At 43.0% G+C, this 20,619-nt stretch overlaps 1 protein-coding gene across 1 annotated transcript in view; it reads left to right on the plus strand.

Annotated features, from left to right (window-relative positions):
* Adamts16 (ADAM metallopeptidase with thrombospondin type 1 motif 16) overlaps nt 1–20,619 on the plus strand; it is a 125,353-nt gene that overhangs the window by 32,796 nt on the left and 71,938 nt on the right. The window contains exons 4-8 of the mRNA XM_052159967.1: nt 6,013–6,274; nt 8,807–9,006; nt 11,119–11,202; nt 13,556–13,715; nt 14,880–14,985. Coding sequence (XP_052015927.1) covers nt 6,013–6,274; nt 8,807–9,006; nt 11,119–11,202; nt 13,556–13,715; nt 14,880–14,985 — 812 coding nt within the window. The remainder of the gene's footprint in view (nt 1–6,012; nt 6,275–8,806; nt 9,007–11,118; nt 11,203–13,555; nt 13,716–14,879; nt 14,986–20,619) is intronic.

A 20,619-nucleotide genomic window follows, 5' to 3' on the forward strand; every position in this document is an offset into this window, starting at 1 on the left:
ACCCAGAATTCAACAGGACAAATGCAGTTGTCCTCTTCTGGAGAAGAGCTCTATGGAGGTCTCCTTGGAAGGAATGGGGTTACATGTCTATGCGTATTATCAATGAGCTGACAGATGATACCCAACATGCTGGCTTCTCTTCCTATGAGTTTCTTTCCCTTTCTCTTTCCTGTGCCCCAGAAGTCATGCCCCAAGTACTGGAGGTGTGGTCTCTGGTCAGCGCTGCAGCAATAATACAAGAGTGTGAGAAACCAGGGTTTAGTCCTTTTCATTGCATTTGGTGACATGAGTGAGACCAAAACTAATAAGATTAAACTTGAGCTAGAAACCTTGTCAAGGTGTCAAGTGTCAAAATATTAGTGTTTCACATCTACAGACAAGCAATTGGAAAGTGTCCCAGAACAAAGTATAGACCTGACTAAATCACAGGGACACCAAGGCAGCCCAGGTTTGTTTTGGGTTTAAGATGATTGTTGTCCCTATGATCAGTGCATCAGCCCATTGTCTGAGGCAACAGTGTTGAGAAAGTGCAGAGCTGTAGCCAGGTATGATGGTAAGAGAAAAGGAATCCAACCCAAGATGCCTTGGGGAGAGGGCAAGCATTTGGGCTCATTTAGCTTTTACAATGACTTTGGCTGAATTTGTATTTTCAAACCATCCTATGTCATCTTGGAACAAAATCGACTGTGGTTTGGAGCAGATGTGGCAAGTGATGGGCTGGTCTTGGGCCAGGTTCATTTTGATCCTGAAGTTATGAGGAAACAGTGAGCAGTTGGGCTTTGATAAACGCTTCTTGGATGCTGAGGCTGTTGTATTTCTGAAGTATCACTAAGGGCTCCTGAAATGCGTATAAAGCTGCACCTCAAATCATGCTTTTGAAAAGAAGAGACGTGTTCAGCAGGGTCATTTGGGAGCTAAAGACTCCTGGTTTCATGTTGAACACAATCCTTTCTTCACTGTGCTCTGGGTAAACAGCTCTCTTGAAAGGGCACGTGTTGTCATCGGATATGAATGTAGAGTCTGATTATTCTGGAACTCTATCACACTGCAGGAGAGGTGGCTCATGTGTGGGATATACAGCCATTTAAATGTATGTTTGGTTCATGTAACTTCCATGGATACCTTATGTATCCCTACCTATGTCTATAGTCAGTAAGTGCACTGGTCACAAAAAAGTCTTCTAATTGTGAATAGTAAATATGACAAAGTGGACCTTCTGCTTTGATGCATTAGTATTCTGCTTAGAGGAGCAGCAGGCTTTAGGATTACAATGCCTGTGCCCTTCCCTCCCTTACGGGGACACCTGGAGAGTGCTAAATTTCCAGTGACCATAACTGATAGGAATGGCCAGCTGTGAGGGCCAGGCTCTGGGAAGTATACAATCTTGGGAGGTACCAGCTTCTGCTGAAGCTTGGCTAATGATCTACCCCGTAGCACCACTGGGAGGAGGTATAGGCAGGTATGCAGTAGATATTTTGTGAGTTTCCAAATTAGTCCTCTTAGTCCAGAAAAAAAAAATTGATAGGGAGAAAACATTCATCTTTCATGATTTACCCATTCTTTTACATAAGATAGCAAGCACACAAGCAACAGAGAAACTTTTTAAAATATTTCCTCACCCACTGATTTTTGTGGTTACCAAAATATCATTTTATCAGTTACTGTTTAGTGAAATTGAAACCTATTTGCATATAAAATATAATAACCAATTAATTTATTGATCAAACAATTGTAATACTTGGGTTCTTGATTAGTATAACCCTATCCACTCTTCCTGCTGTCTCAGGACTCCATTATCAGAGTAGGGATTCTATTAACCTAACCACAAAGAACAGCTTGAACCTGATGATAATCTAGACAGCCATCATAGAACAGAGACTGCACACAGGGACGCTAGAAAAGCCCAGAACAAAGTCCTGTAGAGGATGATTGTGGTAGTAGCTGCTACAAGAATCAGGGCTCCAGAGGGACTGGAAAAGTGTTAAGGAAACCCTGGAGTCACCAGAAGAGAGTCTGAGCTCGTCGGGGGTGAAGGATAGCACATTTTGTCCTTTGTTTCATTAGTCCAGCCATCTTTTCCTTACTCTACCAGAATCTGTATTTTGCAATACACTGCTAGGTTTTTCAAACAGGTGATCTTAGTGTTTATTTACTAGATGATAAAATATTAAGGAGAGGCTGAACAAATGATTGAAGTTCACACAGCAAATAAATGTTAGAACCACAAAAATAAAAGCTTGGGAGCCTACCTTAGACCCACTCCTGGCTTTCTGGAGAGGCAGAGGAACATCTATGCTGGGTCGTAAGGATTTGAGGGTCTTTTATTCTAAGGGGTAGTTCTAGAAAACAAGGGATATTCACAAATGAGAAAGCTTGTAAATGTAGACTGTGATTCCTTTTTAAAAATTTAATATTAACAAACAAGTTATAATTCACAGATCACAGAAAGCTCAAGAAGAAGGAAGACTTAAGTGAGGGTGCTTTGGTTCCTCTGAGAAAGGGAACAAAATACTCACAGGAGCAATAAAGGAGATAAAGTGTGGAGCAAAGGCTACCGGGGGATTCATCCTATAAAGTGTCCCCAAACCCCTGACACTATTATGGATGACAAGAAGTGCATACCAAAAGGAGCATGCCATAGTTGTCTCTGGAGATGCCCTGCCAGAGCCTTACAAACACAGAGGCAGATGCTAGCAGCCAACCATTGGTCTGGGCATGGGGTCCCCAAAGGAGGAGCTAGAGGGTAGTCTGGAGGAGCTGAAGGGGTTTACAGCCCCATGGGAAAAACAATGATGTCAGTCACCCAGATGCCCCAGGATCCCAGGGACTAAACCATAAACCAAGGGGTACACATGGTTCCAGCAGAGGAAGGCCTTGTTGGGCATCAGTAAGAGGAGTGGTCCTTGGTCAGGTGAAGGCTCAATAGATACCCCAACAAAGGGAAATTGAGGGAGGAAGGTGGGAGTTAGTAGGGTGGAGGGGCATATACTTGGAGGCAGGGAGTGGGAGGAGGGATTGGGGATTTTTGGGAATGGGGAAACCAGGAAAGGTTTTACCATTTGAAATGTAAATGGAGATTATAGTCAATACAAAAAGAAAAAATTTAATATTTACATAAACAAACCATAAATGGTTTGTAGTGAGAATGTTGGTTTCTTTAAAAACACAGAAATATAATGTGTTTTCATTTTAATTCCAGGTGTAGGGCATGAGGCTACTTCAGACTGTCCCAAGCAGCTGACGATGATCTGCCTTGTGCTCTCACAGAGGCCTGGTTTTGCCAGCTGTAGGTAGTTTCTGTGATTATGTGATTTTTGGAATTCTGGGAAATGTTCAGAGGGTATATAAAGACTAGGTCCCCAAGAAACAGGGTTGGTTCTTGTTGGTGGATTTTTGGTTGGTTGCTGTTGGTTGTAATCGATAGCAGTTTGCTAAGTAGACATGCATGCTAAGTGAAAAGAAGAAATTAGATGTCAACATCCCTAATAGCAGGAAGTAGTCTAATGATGTCAACACTTTCCCCTCTATCCTTTTTACTCTCCTATCCAGTGTTAGGTGGTTGAAGGGATGGAAAAAGAGGGTTTGGAGAAGGGTGCAATTACAAAGAACCCACAAAGTAGCCAAAAGCCTGGCTACACTGGGTGCCTTCAATAACATGGAAAACCAATCTGAATACATGTACATGGAGCTGAACACCTCTGTGATACTTCTGAGTCCTCTAAAATACCACAAGAATGAAACTCAACTGACTGGAGCTGCAATGGAATTCCAAACTTGGCTGTTCCCAGATATTTTGTTCTCCAAAATAGAGCCCTCTTTCAGCTGAAAGTCCCAGAAGGCCAGAATCTCTGCTCAAGGGTGGTAGGTAGCCTGCTCTTGCTCTGCCTCGTTCAGATTAGACATTGAAAGCTTAGTCACCTCTCAAACCTCAGAGGAATCTGGGCCCCGGGAGGCCAACCCCCCATGGTCCTGATGGCTTCACTGATAATTTAACCAAGTGTCCCTTTGTTTAGGTCTGCCTCCCCAGCAGGCGTTCTGTGGCTAATGCTTAACTTCCCCTGTGAGAAGCCCATGCTGTCAGACCTCCCACTCCAAATCACTGTTCCCTACAACTGAATTTGGCCTGTTCCCAAGATCTAGAGAATGTTTCTCCACGCCTCTCAACCAAGCCTGTGTAAATCTTAAAACTCAGTGTGGACAGCCTGGCAGCACATTTGGTGGGCATCGGTGTGAGAGACTCCCTGGCCACAGCCACCCATGAAAATCGATCAAGGGCTCCTGAAATCACAAACTTAGCCAGGTGTTCACTTCATCCAGTATGTACTGGATCTTCAAAATAAGCTTGACTAACAGCAGCAGAGTCACACAGTGCCAACTTCCCACATACCAAGACAAGGTAGAAGGCGTTTTGAATATTCTTCAGTGGCCATGAGCCTTAATGAGACTTTTCTTCCTGTCCCCTTCCATTCTCCCACCTGTGAGTGGTAACTCTACTTGTGAGAAGCTTTTGAAATACTGACTGAACCTACTTCCACTTTTCTTTCCATCCACTTCTATTGTAAGCAACCACTTTCCTTATTTTTTTCAGACCCTTTCTCCACTGCTACCTGCTACCGATTTTTCTCTGTTGCTTTTGTACTTTGCAACTTTGCTAAGTTTAAAATATTTTTGATGGTCTCTGAGTCTTTTCTCTGTATAGCTTTTGGTAATAAGTGTGAGTAGGCAGGGGGAAACTGAGGCCACTGTGATCTATACACATAGCACTATGCTTTTCTCCTTAATTTCTTTCTCTTGTTTGATGGCTCTGTCTAAGATTGCCAATGATTTATTGAATTCAAGTGCTAAGATGGTCCCCGGCCTTACTGCAGGTCATAGTGTACACACAGTTTTATCATTTCTCCAATGAGAATGACACTAGGTCTGTGTTTGAATACGGCATTATTATGCCAATGTTTATTCTTTCACGTCTAACCTGTTCAGTGATTTCATCCTTAAAGGATGATGAAACTTCTCCAGTGCCTTTTCTGCATCTGTGTAACGGGTATATGCATTGGCCTTGGTTATTCTGACAAAATTATTAAGTGGCATATATTGAGCCATCCTTGCATCTGGGGTACCTCACTAGACTTGGGTGAATTATCTTTCCAGCATGCTCTATTGGTCAATACAAAAACATGCTTACAAGAAATATTTGGCAGGGACTATCAAGGTGTAACTCCTAGGGTTGAGTGGTGTGTTTATAATCTTGATGTGATGGATAGCCATGGAGTGTGACCTCCTGAGTGTGACCCCCGAGTCTCCACTTTCAACCATTTGTCCACATTCTTATAGATAGCTGGGCTATTAAGATTCAAGTATTTGCCATTCTAAAAGGTTAAAAATAGTCTCTCAATTTGTCTCCTCAACATATCTTAAAGGTTATTTTTCTTATTCAGTCATGCTATATAGGCATTTTATTGGTTTCACAACAAAAAACACTTCTCTCTTATTTCCTATAATATTTAAGAAGAGTTTCCTATGCTCTAAAGGAAGTCATCATGATTTGTTCTGGCTTAATTCTGTTAATATATTTTCTGGAATGTATCACATGCTACTAAAAATTTGAAGTTCATTAGAATAGACTTTTGGAAATTATTAGGGTTTTAATTTCATCTCTCTACTGAGAATACCTGCCAATATCAGTATCTAACCCTGTGCACAGGGTTTCTCCAGACCCAAGTAATTGTGGCTTAAATTCCCTGCCTTTGCTGTGTTGTGAGCCCCATCTCCCCCTGCCATCTCTAAGTCAGGATACATGCCCCTGGGAAGATACAGATGAGAAGAGGGACCTTACGCAGGGACTTTGTTACACCGCCTCCTAGGCCCAGGCTACTGAGCCCTTCTTTCACCAGGCTCCAGAGGCAGAACAGTCATATTGGGGGAGAAATGACAGCAAATCCAAGGTAGAGAACTAGTTCTGTTTCTGCTTTTGATAGGCCATGATGTTTTCTCTCTCCCTCTCCTTTTCTCCAGTTAGGCATGGTAAGAACAAAAGACACCGATTACTTCTTGAAGCCACTGCCTCCACACCTAACAAGCAAACTGAACGGGTCTGCACAGGGTAGCTCTCCCTCCCATATTCTGTACAAGAGGTCCACAGAGCGCCAGACTCCTAGAGAAAACGAAGTCATGTTGATCTCCAGGAAGCGAGATCTGGCCAGACTGCACCGACATCGTGACAACTTCCATCTTGGCTTCTCACAAAAGCAGCATTTCTGTGGAAGACGCAAGAAATGTATGTAAGGGCAATTTTGTGTATTTAATGACTTTCATAATTAGATAAGATAGTGGAACAACTTAAATTTATTGAAAGCATGTCTTCTGATGAGGTGAAATGTTCTGTCTCTGCTGCCATCAGGGGTGACTCTGGTGGTAGCATTATATCTCTCGTGGGTGGTATATAAATGTAGCAGATGATTTTTTTAAATGCTCGTCCTTGCACAGATTAAATGGGACACTTCTCAGAAGTATAGAACCAGTCAGACATCATTTTTAAAAAAAAGCCCTGGCATCCCCCTCTCCCCAGTAACTTTATACTTGAGGTTTAGACATATTAAAGCTCACATACTTTTCCTGCTGAGGTAACTTATTTTTATGCATATTTGAAGCTTTACACCACTACATCAAAGAGGCAAGAGCAGGAAAGCACTCACCTGCAATTTGTCAACGAGGCTTTGGAGAGTCTTGTCTTGATCCACATGTGAGGGTCCTTGTTTGCAGTAATGTAGCTCTCCTGATCCAGGAAACCACGGTTCTCCGAGTCCCTCTTTGCCAGTGCCCAGGTATCATCAGATTAGCCCTTCTGAGGGAGCACAAAGGAAACCTCGGCCTCTAGTCTCAGCCTTTGCTGCCTCTGATAGTGGTTTTATCTGCCCAGTGGAAGCAAAAGAGGGAACCTGTCAGGTGTTCTGTGGATTTTGGTAACTCTTAGGGGATGGGTGAACACACTCATACTCAATAAAAGAACAGGTGTCACCGAGACATAAGAGCCCGTGCAGTGTCTGAACCCATTTTATTTCTGGACATAGCTGGAGTTCTCAGATTGAGTCCAGTTCAGTGGGATGTGTCTTTTGCTTGCTTGGCTTCTGGTGTGATGGGTCCCGGTCTTGTGAGTGGGGCCTTGTTCTTCTAAGTGGGTCTCACTTGTACAAAGGCTGTCTCTGTTAGAATACCTGTGTGCAAAAACTGTGAGCGTGTTCTCTGCACTTCCTGGTGCATCTACCAGAAACAAGTGAGCAATGCAGACATTCGTTAAAGCAGATGCTGAAACTGGAGCTATGGCTGATAAGGGAATGTCAGAAGGTCATCATCTCAGCCATGGCCATCCACTGATGCGGGGTTAGCTGGACTGGTGTTGCCAGGGCACTTGGAAAGCACTGACCTGAGGCACATTGCGTTTGCTCTAAGAGCTTCCAGTGTGATATACCCTCCAGGATTCTGCCCCTGTAGCCAGCCCTGGGGATATGACTGCTAAGCCCTCTGATGTTTACCCCTTTTGTTATAGAAACATTTTCCCACCACTCGGGTTTAAGACCAAAGGATCTAAGGCCACACCACATAAATCTGCATGTGTATCTGCAAGTTACAATGCTAATAAAGCTTCAGTCAGTCTTGCTTAGGTTTGAGACACAGGTTCTGCTTCCCTCAGATGAAATAAATACACGAGATGGGAAACTTTACCTATGCCATCCTATTTTGAGTTGTGGAATACTTCTATGTACACATAATGAACTACCCTGGCGATGGATTCCAAACCTGAACAGGGAATTCATTATTGCCCATGTCCCTTAGCGTGTATCCTTGAGGTAATTCTAGAGATTGTAGGCTTTTAGGTTGACTTATCCCAAGGATATAAGATGGGATTTCTACTTGTGCTTCATTTTCAAGCTAAGATAGTTTTGGATATTGGATCATCTTGGGATTCAATTTTCAATCCCAAATGACCAACAAACCAAACCAGTTAAAGTGCTTTGGCTGTGAACGCCAATCAAGCAGAGAGGTGTATGTATGTGCATAGCAGGTTCCATGGGTGAGCTTGTCCAGTTGAAGGCTCACATCACCAGTGGGGACTGAAGCTTTCCCACGATATGATCCCATGCTTTCTTAGCCACCTTCTAGAGTTAATTGTTTTCAATAGAGTGTTAACCTTCTGTGAGGGCAAAGTACAGATTGCTCTATAATTGAATCTGTTAAGTACACAGGGGAGTTTGTTGGAATGTGTAGCACCCACTGCGCACAGTTGCCATCAACAGCGTATGATTGACTGGGAAGAGTACTAGAAAACTATGTCAAGACACCAGCGTCAGCTGTGAAAGGAACATGAGCCAGTGCAGATGGCTGTGCTGTAGGTCCTGTGCTGTGTGCATACTCTGTCAGTCACAGTGTGGAGGAGCAAGTCCCTGTGCCCTTGGTCCCAGGACTCGCTCGTTTTAGAGGCTAGGGTTCACCTCTCATTTTAAACCAGAACAAAACAATGTGAAGTTAGTTCTGGAAATGATTTCCAAGACACCCAGATTGTATGAAGGCCATTTAAATTTAGGTGACCTTAAAACACGTCTTGTGTTCCCAAAGCTGGGCAGTTCTGTGCTCTTCTAACATGAGAATCCGATTGCCGTGTCTTGGGGTCTTTATGTAGCCCAAGCTGTTGATAAACTCAGGGGCGCCTTACCCAGGATGAGCAGTCCTTTCTCAGACATTTCTGTAGAATCAGCTATGCCTCTGGTTTTGTGTGTTCACTTTAGCTTGCTCTCATCATGTTCCTCCATAGACATGCCCCAGCCTCCCAACGATGACCTCTACATCTTGCCTGATGAGTACAAGGCCAGCTCCCGGCACAAGCGCTCGCTCTTGAAATCCCACAGAAATGAAGAGTTGAATGTGGAGACACTGGTGGTGGTTGACAGAAAGATGATGCAAAGCCATGGCCATGAAAACATTACGACCTACGTCCTCACCATTCTCAACATGGTAGGGCTAGGGTGTGTGCGCCAATGTGTGTGTGCAACTGTGTGTGTGTGTGTGTATGTGTATGTGTGTGTTTATGTGCCTGTGTGCATGTATGTGCATGTGTGCATGTGTGTGTGCCCATATGTGTACATCTATGTGTGTGTTCCAGTGTGTGTGCCTGTGTGTGCCTGTGTGTGTGTGCCCCTGTGTGTGTAGGCATGTTTGTCTGTGTGTGTGCCTGTGTGTTCTTGTGTGTAGCTGAGTTTGTGTATATGTGTGTGCCTTTGTGTGTGTATGTATATGTGTACCTGTGTGTATGCATGTTTGTCACTGTGTGTGCCAGTGTGTGTGTGCCTATGTATGTGTACCTGTGTATATTTGTGTGTGCCTGTGTGTGCACACAAATGTGCATCTGTTTGTGTTTATGTGTGTGCATGTGTGTGTCTGTCTGTGTACGGTGTGTGTGTTTATGTGACCATGTGTCCTTGTGTACATTATATGCATATGTTCATTTGTATGCTTGTTTATGTGTGTTTGTATGTGTGTCTGTCTTTGTATGTGACAATGTATGCTTTATTCCTTATTTGTAGCTGAGTCTTAGAACAAGAAACTCTCATTTTACTAATTTTCAATTGAAAGGTGAATTTTCAGAACTTTGGAGAATAAAATAGGGAGAAATTTATTAGATCATTGCTGCAACTTAGTTTGTTTCTGAGGCATTTAGAGTTCACTGATGTCTTCACACACTAGAAATCTCACCGGGACATTGACACACTTTGACACAACAAATCTTTATCAAGTTAACATGCAATGTGAAATCAGATGATGCAATGCGAGGTGCAGATAATGCAATATTAGGTGCAGATATTGTCAGGTGATGGGCTGATAATGTTGTGAGGGGTGCAGATAATGCATGTTAGGTGCAGATATTGCAATATTAAGTGCAGATAATGCTCACCTTTTTAGGACTGTTAATGTTCGGGTGTTGAATCTCAATTATCTGCAGAAACTGAGGAACTCTTATTTTGGAATATCCTCCCAGATGAACCGTGACTTTGTGTAAGGAACACCTGTGGGAGTGACTGAGGACCCAGGAGCAGTGCTCCGCACCTGCCACCTGTGGTATAAATCCTCACCACATGGAGAAAAACTGAGGTGCTCACATGTCAGCAAAAGAGTTAATGACAGTGTTTCAAATGTGCTTTCTGACATCTGTGAACTGAGCACCCCACATGAATGTGTGACTCCCCCTGAGTACCCTAAATATGTCTCACTCCCCACAGTAACTCCAAATTCTCTCTCTCTCCCCTCAAAGAAATTCATTGTGTGTCTCTCCTCCCAGAGCACCTGGCTCTGAAGCTATTCTCTGTGGAGAGTCTCAGGTCCCTGCATCCCTGATCAGAGGTAGCTGCCATTTGCCTGTGTTCTGTAGAGGTGTTCCAGTAGTCCTTACCTTGGTAGCAAAGGGTTTTTTCGTGCTTCCCCTGTTTGCCACACTGCCTCTGCTCCTAACCCTGAATGCCACTCTTGGCCTTTGTTTCTGTGTCTGTGTGCCCTGGTCCCCAGTGTCCACACTGTCTACTCAGTCTCTCACCTCCCATGCCTCTTCTCTGTTGCGTCCTCCTGGTTTGGCCTGAGTGTCTCCCCTGTGGTTCTAGAAGTCCTGTAGTGTACTTGGCATATGCTTTTGCCACTGTGATTGAAGTAATCCTGCTAGTAACGTACAGTGGCACAGGCCAGTACCCAGAGACACTAAGGATAGTGGAGTGTGAGTTAAAGGCCTGCTAGCAAGACTACACAGTGAGACTATTGTGATGAGGAGGAGGAGGAAAAGGAGGCGGAGGAAGAGGAGAAGGATTTTAAAAACTTATCTCTCCTTCATGATAGATAATGGGTAGACCTCCTCCTCCTCTCCATTCTCCTCAAAATTTAGCTGTAGACTCCAAAGTTTCCACAGTTAGAGTTCACATATCTATACAATCTGAAAACTGTAAGGGTATGATACTCATCTAGCTCAGGCACTGAGGAACTTGGGTTTGCTCTTCCAGGCAAGAACTTGGGCCATGGCTAGGTGAGGATGCGCTCACAGCTCATGCCTACATTTTTGTTTGTTTGTTTGTTTGTTTGTTTCAGGTGTCTGCTTTATTCAAAGATGGAACAATTGGGGGGAACATCAATATTGTCATTGTGGGACTCATTCTGCTGGAAGACGAACAGGTATTTCAGCTTCAGAAGCATCAGCTTTCTCTCCCCTGGAGGAAAATGAGTTTGACAAGCCGGCTGCTTTGGGTTTTCCTTTAATGCTATTGCCCTGTTTATTCTTTATTTCTCTCTTACTGGGGAAAAGAAAGATTTCATATTCTGTGCTTAAAATGTCTCATTTCATTTCTTTCTAATGGTGCATGTGGAGTATGTGTGTGGTGTGTGTGTGTGGGTATGTGTGTGGTATATGTGTGTGTGTGTGGTATATATTATTTGTGTGTGTATATTTGTGTGGTATGTGTGGTATGTGTGGTATTTGTGTGTGTGGTATGTGTGTGTGATGTGTGTGAATGTATTGTTTATATGTAGATGTTGTTTATCTGTGCATGCATGCATATGCATGTGGTATATATACATGTAAGTGTAGTGCATGCATAGGTATGTGGTATGTATATATGTAAGTGTAGTAGGGGGCTCTGTATAGTATATGTGTGTGTGTATGAGAGAGAGAGGGGAGAGAAGAGACAGAGAGAGAGAGAGAAAGAGAGAGAGAGAGCCATGTTGTGTATGTGGGCTCACAAGAAAACAGAACAGAGGTTGCATTTGTCATGAGACTGTGGAAAAGAAACACACTGATAGTGTGAAGGACCGATGTGTCTTCAGCCACCATGAGCTTCCTGTCTGAGCTTTTCAGAAGACCAACCATGTTTCTAGCATGGACAGTAAATTGAACCATACTGTGCTGTGCTGTGTTGTTTTACCATGTCATGTTCTGCTTCCAAACATCCCCAGAAAGCTCAGACATAGGTTTTTATTTTTTTCTTGGAGATCTTGGAAGACAGAACACATTTTCCTTACTGGACACTAATGTCAGTTAATGCTGTCTGGGTGTCAATGGGTTAAAGAAGACCCTTTCCTCACAGGGTAGCCTCCGGTCACCCCCACACAGAGGCATGCTGTGTACCCCAAGGAGCTCCTCACAGCATCAGCAAAATGGAAGTCTTCATTAAAACAGGTCCCACTTCTATTTCTCCTAAGCTGGTTACTGACTCAGCAAAGGCATGTGGGCTCAGGTTCTGAGCTAGACACCCAGCATTCACTCCTACCCTTGGTGACGTCTTCAGTGTCGCCTGGTAGCCATGTCGTTCTTGTTTGTAAAGCCAGGAATGTTTTAGATGGAATCAGAGATGATTCATAACATCTGTGGGATGCCCCTTTTCCATGCAGGTGGGATGCAGCAGGAGGGCTGCCTGGCCTGTCTAACCCCATTGTCTGGTCTGTGCGTGCACAGCTGGGAGGTTTTACTGAACTACCCAGGCTTCTCAGGTGACAGGTTAATTATTCCCTGTATTAAAACGCTCTTACTTTGGAATTCATCCAAGATGCAAAGAATAAGCAAGGTTATCGTTTGATCATACACCTGTGTTAACTTTAATTAACAACAGTTTCCTGGAAATCACCAGCCGAGGAATGCAGGCATGCTTGTGTGCTTATGTGCAGCAGGTCGCTTTGGTGCATGGGACTCTGGGAAAACAAAATAAACATTTAAGGGGGAAATGTATTTAGTGACTATGAGAGAACTTTTTCAATAGGGATTAAAGCTTTGAACAAGATAGCATTCTGAAACAGGAGCATGTAATCTGATATTCTCTGATTACCTGGGACTCTGTAGCAAACCTACAAGTGGGTCAATAACTCAATGCACTAGGTCTCATGCTGTTCCTGACCCTCCATCTTCCATCCTATATAGTTCTAGACCTCATGCCTATAGTCTACTGCTGCACTAGGCATGTATGGATGAGGCTAATGTAATTCTATATTGTTTCATTAAGGTTCATTTAGAAATTGACCTCTTGGTGTAAACAAGTTGTATCTGTAGAAAAGTGACTGAAAATTTTGTTGTTGGCTATGGTGGTGAATTTATTGATGGGGAGGTATTCTCTCTCTCTCTCTCTCTCTCTCTCTCTCTGTGTGTGTGTGTGTGTGTTTGTGTGTGCATGTGTATTGTATGAGCCACACAAAAATGATCCTATTCCAGCTACAATTTTGCAAAGTGTTATTCAAAGATTTTTTTTTTTTTTATGGAAGATTCCTGATCAGATGCTATCTTTCTTGGTCATTGAATCCAAGAATCCATCAGATACATTCCAATGGATTGTGTACAGAAAGGCACATAAGTGACTTCTTTGAATACACACAGATTTATAGAATGCCGTCTTTGGGATGTTAAAGCATTGTATGTTTACCATGCGCCAGCTGGGTTCATCTTTGTGTTTTCAATCCCCACTAAGAATAGCCTGCTGTGTGGAGGATGACGTTAGCATGCTTTCTCTACATTTCTGTGGGTGTCTTGGCCTCTCTTGCCTAGCCAGGGCTGGCGATTAGTCACCATGCAGACCACACTTTAACCAGCTTCTGCCAGTGGCAATCTGGATTGATGGGGAAAGACGGAACTCGTCATGACCACGCCATCTTACTGACTGGTCTGGACATATGTTCTTGGAAGAATGAGCCCTGTGACACGTTGGGTAAGATTAACCAGTGTGACCTGGAGGGATGTGGGGGGAGGGTCACTGGGTAGTTACCATCACCACCACTAGTTGCTTTCCTGTGTGTGTCAACTGATGTGTAGCAAGAACAAGGACCACAGTCCCTACCCCTTCTCCCATAATAACTGCCCTTTCCCATGCCTCCTGCCACTGTCCATGCAAATGGAACAGGGAGATTCAAGCTCTCTCCTAATGCCACAGGAGTAATGGATTCATTAATGCTGATGAAGATGTTGCAGTAACACTCTCCTCTCCACTTCCACATTTCTCTGTAAAGATCTGACCATCAGCAGTCCAGCGTGTTTTAAATGTTCACAGAGTGAGGGGCTTTGACAATTTTTTAAATGTCCAATGTGCTACTATCTAGGACTCCACAGAGATTTTTTTCCTTTTACTCTATTTGTCCCCCAAGTTCAGCGGGGTCAAGTTTTTAATATAAAAGCTTCTGGAGAGGATGCAGTGTAGCAGAGGTTAGCTCGTTTCTCAGTAAGGCATTCTGAGGCTGTCCCTCAGTGGGGCTTGGACAATACATACTTTACCCTCCCTGGCCAGCATGGCTTACAGTGTCTGCACAGCTTAAACACTGTGCTTCTGCCTACTTTCTTCCTCTAGAGGTCTGGGAGTATTCTATGTGTCAGGCACCAAGTTCCTCCACAGCCACATCCCAGGAACAACTCCAGATGCTGAGAACCTGCTATGGTTTCTGGGTGGATGACTCTTCATGGATGTTGTCACCATTCCTCACTGGGGACATGAGTGTGCCTCATGTGATTGCCCCCAGTGAAGCCTCAGAAGTCCAGGGATGTAATACTGCAGGAAGATAAAGGGCAAAGAAGGAAAGCTCATGGGATACTTGAAAAGAAACCACACTGGACTTTTGTTCCAACTTCAGTTTTTCCAGGAACAGTGCATAAAAGCTAAGCCTGTTTATCACAAGACAGAGTCCATGGGCCCCTAAGGATATATAAGATACATCCTCTTTGACCATACCGATACATCATGTTTATATGGCTGCCCAAGGGTAGCCCATCTCACATTTCCCAAATGAACCAAACTTTATCAAATACCAGAAAATAAAACTACCATCACTCATTACAAATCACCTCTGTTGTATTACATTCTCTTTATGTTTATGTCCTACAGGGTTCGCGCCCATAAGTGGGATGTGTAGTAAGTACCGCAGCTGCACGGTCAATGAAGACTCAGGACTTGGACTGGCCTTCACCATTGCCCATGAGTCTGGACACAAGTAAGTCTGACTCATTGGAGAAGGAGTGATGTCACCTTCTGACTGAATGATATCCATTTCCGCATTGATTCTGTGGGTTCGTCTCATTTTCCAGTCGGCTGCTCTTGTGGCACTCTGACTGGACAGAGGAACAAGTCTTCTTGTCAGTGGAAAGTGCTCTGGAGTTTTGTTCACACACACACACACACACACACACACACACACACACACACAGAGAGAGAGAGAGAGAGAGAGAGAGAGAGGTGCAGACATGCTAAACTTAGAGGTATACAAGTGGAATTTGTAAATATGGCCACTAAGAAGTTGGCTCTGTGAGGACCTGGTTAATTTTCCATGTCCTGACCCTGAATTCTAAGCTATTGCTTATAAAATGAGGTAACATCAGGTTGTGTTATTCCACATGCACACAAAAATATACATGCACACATACCCAGAGGAGGGGAGAAAATAAACCAGCATGAGTCACTCTTGGTATCCTTCAGCCATGCAAGAGAATCTTATATTTATACTCACAAAAGCTTAGAGAAATTGTTGTTCTTATATAAGATTTTATGTTTATAATCCTGTCAACTGGTTTACTGTGGGGCATGATCTACTAAAGGGTTGTGAAAGGTCCCAATACCTCCCAAAATGCTTTGGACATCCTTTAAGTACCTTGAGGACTATGGAAGCCAACTGACATCATAGACATTATTGCTTGCCATATGGAGACACTACTTGAAATTTCTCTCAGAAAATTTGCAACTCAGAATCCCCCTTTTCTGGTAATCATCTTTCTTGCAGTTTGATTTTCCTGACAACAGGAAAATAGCGACTGCATGTTTGTGATTTGTGTTTTGACAAAGCTAGTTTTTCCATTTCCTATTTGAAAGAGGATTCAATATACCTATTCTCAGATTCATGAGCCCACAGGTGTGCTCAAATGCATACACACACACACACACCCCACAGGTGCAAATATGTATACCTTTGTTCGGTCACATCCTATGAAGGTCCTGCTGACTTTGGCCATGTGAATTGTTGACCCTAGGGCAAAGCTGAACATCCTGTTACTAATCTTTCATTATCACAGGTAGTGATTGATGATTTCATTGCCCAGAAAATTACACCTATACTCTATAAGGCTTTCATTTAAGACATAATTGCATTTTAATAGTCTTCTAGAGTTAAAAAAAAAACTTTCATTATTATAATGACACTAGGCTATTGCTGTCCTCTCAACCATACATTAAATTAATTAAACAATCAAGGCAAGAAATAATTAAGTCATTGAGAACACAGCCTACTAGAGTTTGATAAGCAGAGAGTATAGGCATTGACTGTACTAGTCGCTGCTGTAAGTGGCTAACTGAAACTCGACTTGATTCTTCCTCAGTTGAACTCTAAGTCTCCAGTGTCAACTGACCCTGTCACTGGACTTAAAGAGCATTAGAGCAAGTCAGCTCTTGCAACATTGCCTAGTTTAGTGATTGTTGCTGCCCTCTGGGAAGATCCCATGGTCATGTTGGGTTATTTATTTTCATTCCTCTTGAGAGTTCTTGTATTTGAAACCTAATGACATTTGACCATCTCTCTTCATTAGTGAGTGAAGAGGTCTTTGTGTTGGGTGATGTGTCAGAAGCACAGTGAATGTTTGATGTTTAGAACACTTGGTTATCCCACTTTACATAGGGATAATGAGGCTCATGGATTTCAACAGTTTGCCCAGATCCAAAGAGCTCAGGTGTGATTGAACCAAGGTGTTGACTAAGTGCTTTCCATAGCTCCTGCTCATTACAGAAGCCTGTCTAAAGTCTCCTAATCTCATCCTGCCTGGGGTCTCAATGTCTGCCCCTGCCTCCTGGTGAGGAAGTCTGTGTCAGAGCTGTGGGCATCTGGTCCTGCCTACAGTCACCTTCATCTTCCAAAGCAAAGTCAGCATCTGGATGACATTGTTCTGTTGCCCCATTCAAGAGCATCTCACCTCCTTAGCCACACTATCCCAACAGCCTGCACCATTTACTGAGACAGCTCACTGTTCCTCTCCCTGGAGATAGGTTAGCAATGAATAAGTTCTTTCTGATAGCAATGGCAGGACTCAGAGAACAGTGGAAGACATGAGAGGTGCTGAATTCTGAACATACTTAAAAAATCCACCTTATCTGAAATTATGCTTGTAATTTTTGTCTTCATGTTGTTATTGTTTAATTATATGTTTCATAGTGAGATTTTCTTATGCATATATGATTGTAACATGTTTTATTTGCACTTTCCATTGATCTTCTGTATACCCCCGTTGTTATGGGAGTCTGGTTCCTCCCTGTAGGCTCTTCCTGATTTATTGTTTGTCTCATATATGTGTGTGTGTTGTGTGTGTGTGTTTGCACATACATACATTCATATTTTCTGTACAAGAGAAAGCACACAGCATTTTCATTTCTTTCCCCATTATCCTGTCTTGTACTTCATCTCTTTGTATATCTTCCTCCACCTTTACAGTCCACTTTATATTTTCATTTTATATGTATGTATGTATGCATGTATGTATGTATGTATGCATGTATGTAATGTATATATATGTAGGTAGGGATTGCATATGTGTGTGTGTACTGGCTAGTTTTGTGTGTCAACTTGACACAAGCTGGAGTTATCACAGAGAAAGGAGCCTCCCTTGAGAATGCCTCCATGATATTCAGCTGTAAGGTATTTTCTCAGTTAGTGATCAAGGGTGGGAAGGCCCATTGTAGGTGGTGACATCTCTGGGCTGGTAGTCTTGGGTTCTATAAGAAAGCAAGCTGAGCTAGCCAGGGGAAGCAAGCCAGTAAGTAACATCCCTCCATGGCTTCTTCATCAGCTCCTGCTTCCTGACCTGCTTGAGTCCCTGTCCTGACTTCCTTTGGTGATGAACAGCAATATGGAAGTGTAAGCTGAATAAATACTTTCCTCCCCAATTTGCTTCTTGGTTATGATGTTTTGTGCAGGACTAGAAACCCTGACTAAGACAGTGTGTATACACATATTTAAATCTAGACTTCAAATACAAGAGAAAACATACACTATTTGTCTTTCTGAATCTGGCATAGCTAACTTAGCAAAGTGACCTCCAGGCCAATACTTTTTATTTGAGTCAGAGTCATTGCTGGAAGATTGTCCTTGAGTCAACAACCAAAAAGGGAGAATCTGGTATTGACTGTTTTATTCACAGGCAGTATGCCTAAGGGTATGGATAGGAGACATCTAAGTCTTACACATTATTAAGGATGAAAGGACAGATAGTATTTATTATTTAGTCTATGGAATGATAACCATTTTAAATAGAGTGCTATGGTACATGGGAAATAAGTTTTATCTGGAATACATGACTTGAATTTTACTTATTGATGACCAATACCAATCTTATCTTTGAGATATATCTATTCTTTCTTCTGGTACTTTAACATTGATATCAAGTGTGATCACTGTGGCCTGTTTATGTGATAGACACATTCATCATGTCTGTGCATGGTATACTGATTGGAAAGATAACTCATGATTACTAGGACAGAGATTCTGTAAGCATCCAAATCACATGGATTCAGTAAGAATACCATCATGTGCTCACCTCTACCTCATAGCCTACTAGTATCAGAAGTCTCCCAGGACATGCTTTAGGTAGTCAAAACTAGTGGTGTATTTCTTTGATGTTTAATACTCACAAAATTTGAAATTTGATCATTGAAAATACCTTTCAATTAAAAAAAATGAAAACCATGAAATCTCTAGGCAGCAGGCATTGTTATTTGAATTCCTTAGAATGTAGACTGAAATGATAGTAAAATTATCTAGGTCATGTGTGGGGCTGTAACATTCTCCTCTGAAACAAGGTCAAGGGCCAGCCAAGACAGCGTGCTTTGGCATTTGGTTGTCATTGCTCTCTCCCTGTGCAGCCTCCCTTCTGGGATTTCAGCCCAAATCCTTCTCAAAGCCATGACACATTTCCCCTGCCATGTGGTTGCCTTAGCCTTGATTAATTGCCTTTAATAGAACTTCAGAGAATGGGTGGAGGTTAGAATGACCACATCCACATCACCCTTGGTACTGACCAGGAATTTTGCAGAAATCTGACAATATTTGCCTGCAAGATCTCCTTGGATACACCCTCCAATCACCTTATAGTTAGACCATTGCATGGATGCTATGGGCCTTGATATCTGCATGTCTGTGATCTTGGCTTTATTCTGGATAAAGGGCTCTCCCCAGTCCTTTATTTTATCATTATCAGGGTAGAGTATAGTAAGGTAGTAATTATAAGCCAAATGTTTAATGCCACATGTGAAATGGTGTTTAGAAATGTTATTTATTCTTTATCTTTATTAAATTATTTTATTTATTTACATTCCAAAAGTTGCCCCCTTCCTGGTCCCCCCTTCCCCAAGTTCTTTACACCATTGCCCCCCCACCTCTGAAAGGGTGCTCCCCTACCTGCCCACCTACCTCCTTTCACCCCCACCTTATCCCTTTTCCCTGGGGCATCAAGTTTCCACAGGATTAAGTGAATCCTTTTCCACTGAGGCCAGACACAGCAGCCCTCTGCTACACATTTGCCTCGGACCATGGACTAGCCCATGTATGCCCCATGGATTTTAGCTTACTCTCTGGGAGGTCTGAGGGGGTCTGGGTTGGTTGACATTGTTGTTCATCCTATGGGGTTGCAATCCCCCTCAGCTCCTTCAGTCCTTCCTCTAACTCTTCCTTATTGGTACCCAACCTCAGTCTAATGGTTGGCTATGAGTATCTGCATTTGTCTCGGTCAGTTGCTGGTAGACCCTTCCCAAGCACAGCCATGCCGAGCTCTTGTCTGCACACGCAATATGGCCTCAGTAATAGTGTCAGGATTTGGTGAGTGTACATAGGATGGATCCCAAGTTGGGCCGGTCACTGAGTGGCCTTTCTTTCACTCTCTGCTCCATTTTTTTCCCTACATTTCCTTTAGATAGGAACAATTCTAGGTTAAAAATTTTGAAAATGGGTGGGTAATCCTCTGCCTCAACTGGGGGCTACTTCTGTCTACTGGAGGTGGTCTCTTCTGGTTCCATCTCCCCACTGTTAGTTATTTCAGCTGTCTTCCACATTGTGTCGTGATGGTCTCTCATACCCCAGATCTCTGGACTTTCTAGAGGTTCCCCCTGCTCCTTAACCCCCACTACTACATATTTCCATTCCTTCTCCAGGCCCTCCTGTTGCTCCCCATAGCTTATCCTGCCCCTCCTTTTCTCCTCCTCACCCTCCTCTGCCAGCCAATTTCTTCCCTCCCTCTGTCTCCTGTGATTATTTTGTTCCCCCCTTCTAAGTGTGTTTCAGGTATCCACACTTGGGCCTTCCTATTGTTAAGCTTTCTACAGTCTGCAAGTTGTAGCACAGGTATTCTGAACTTTTTGGCTAATAACCACTTATCAGCGAGTATGTACCACGCATGTCTTTTTGGGTCTGGTTTACCTCACTCAGGATGATATTTTTCAAGTTCTATCCATTTGCCTACAAAATTCATGATGTGTTCAATCTTCACTAGCCTCACATCTGATAGAGGGCTAATATCCAAAATATACAAGCAACTCAAGAAGTTTGACTCCAAAAAACAAATAACCCAATTAAAATGTAGTACAGAACTAAACAGAG

The sequence above is a fragment of the Apodemus sylvaticus genome, chromosome 16, assembly GCF_947179515.1.
Source record: "Apodemus sylvaticus chromosome 16, mApoSyl1.1, whole genome shotgun sequence".
NCBI lineage: Eukaryota > Metazoa > Chordata > Mammalia > Rodentia > Muridae > Apodemus > Apodemus sylvaticus.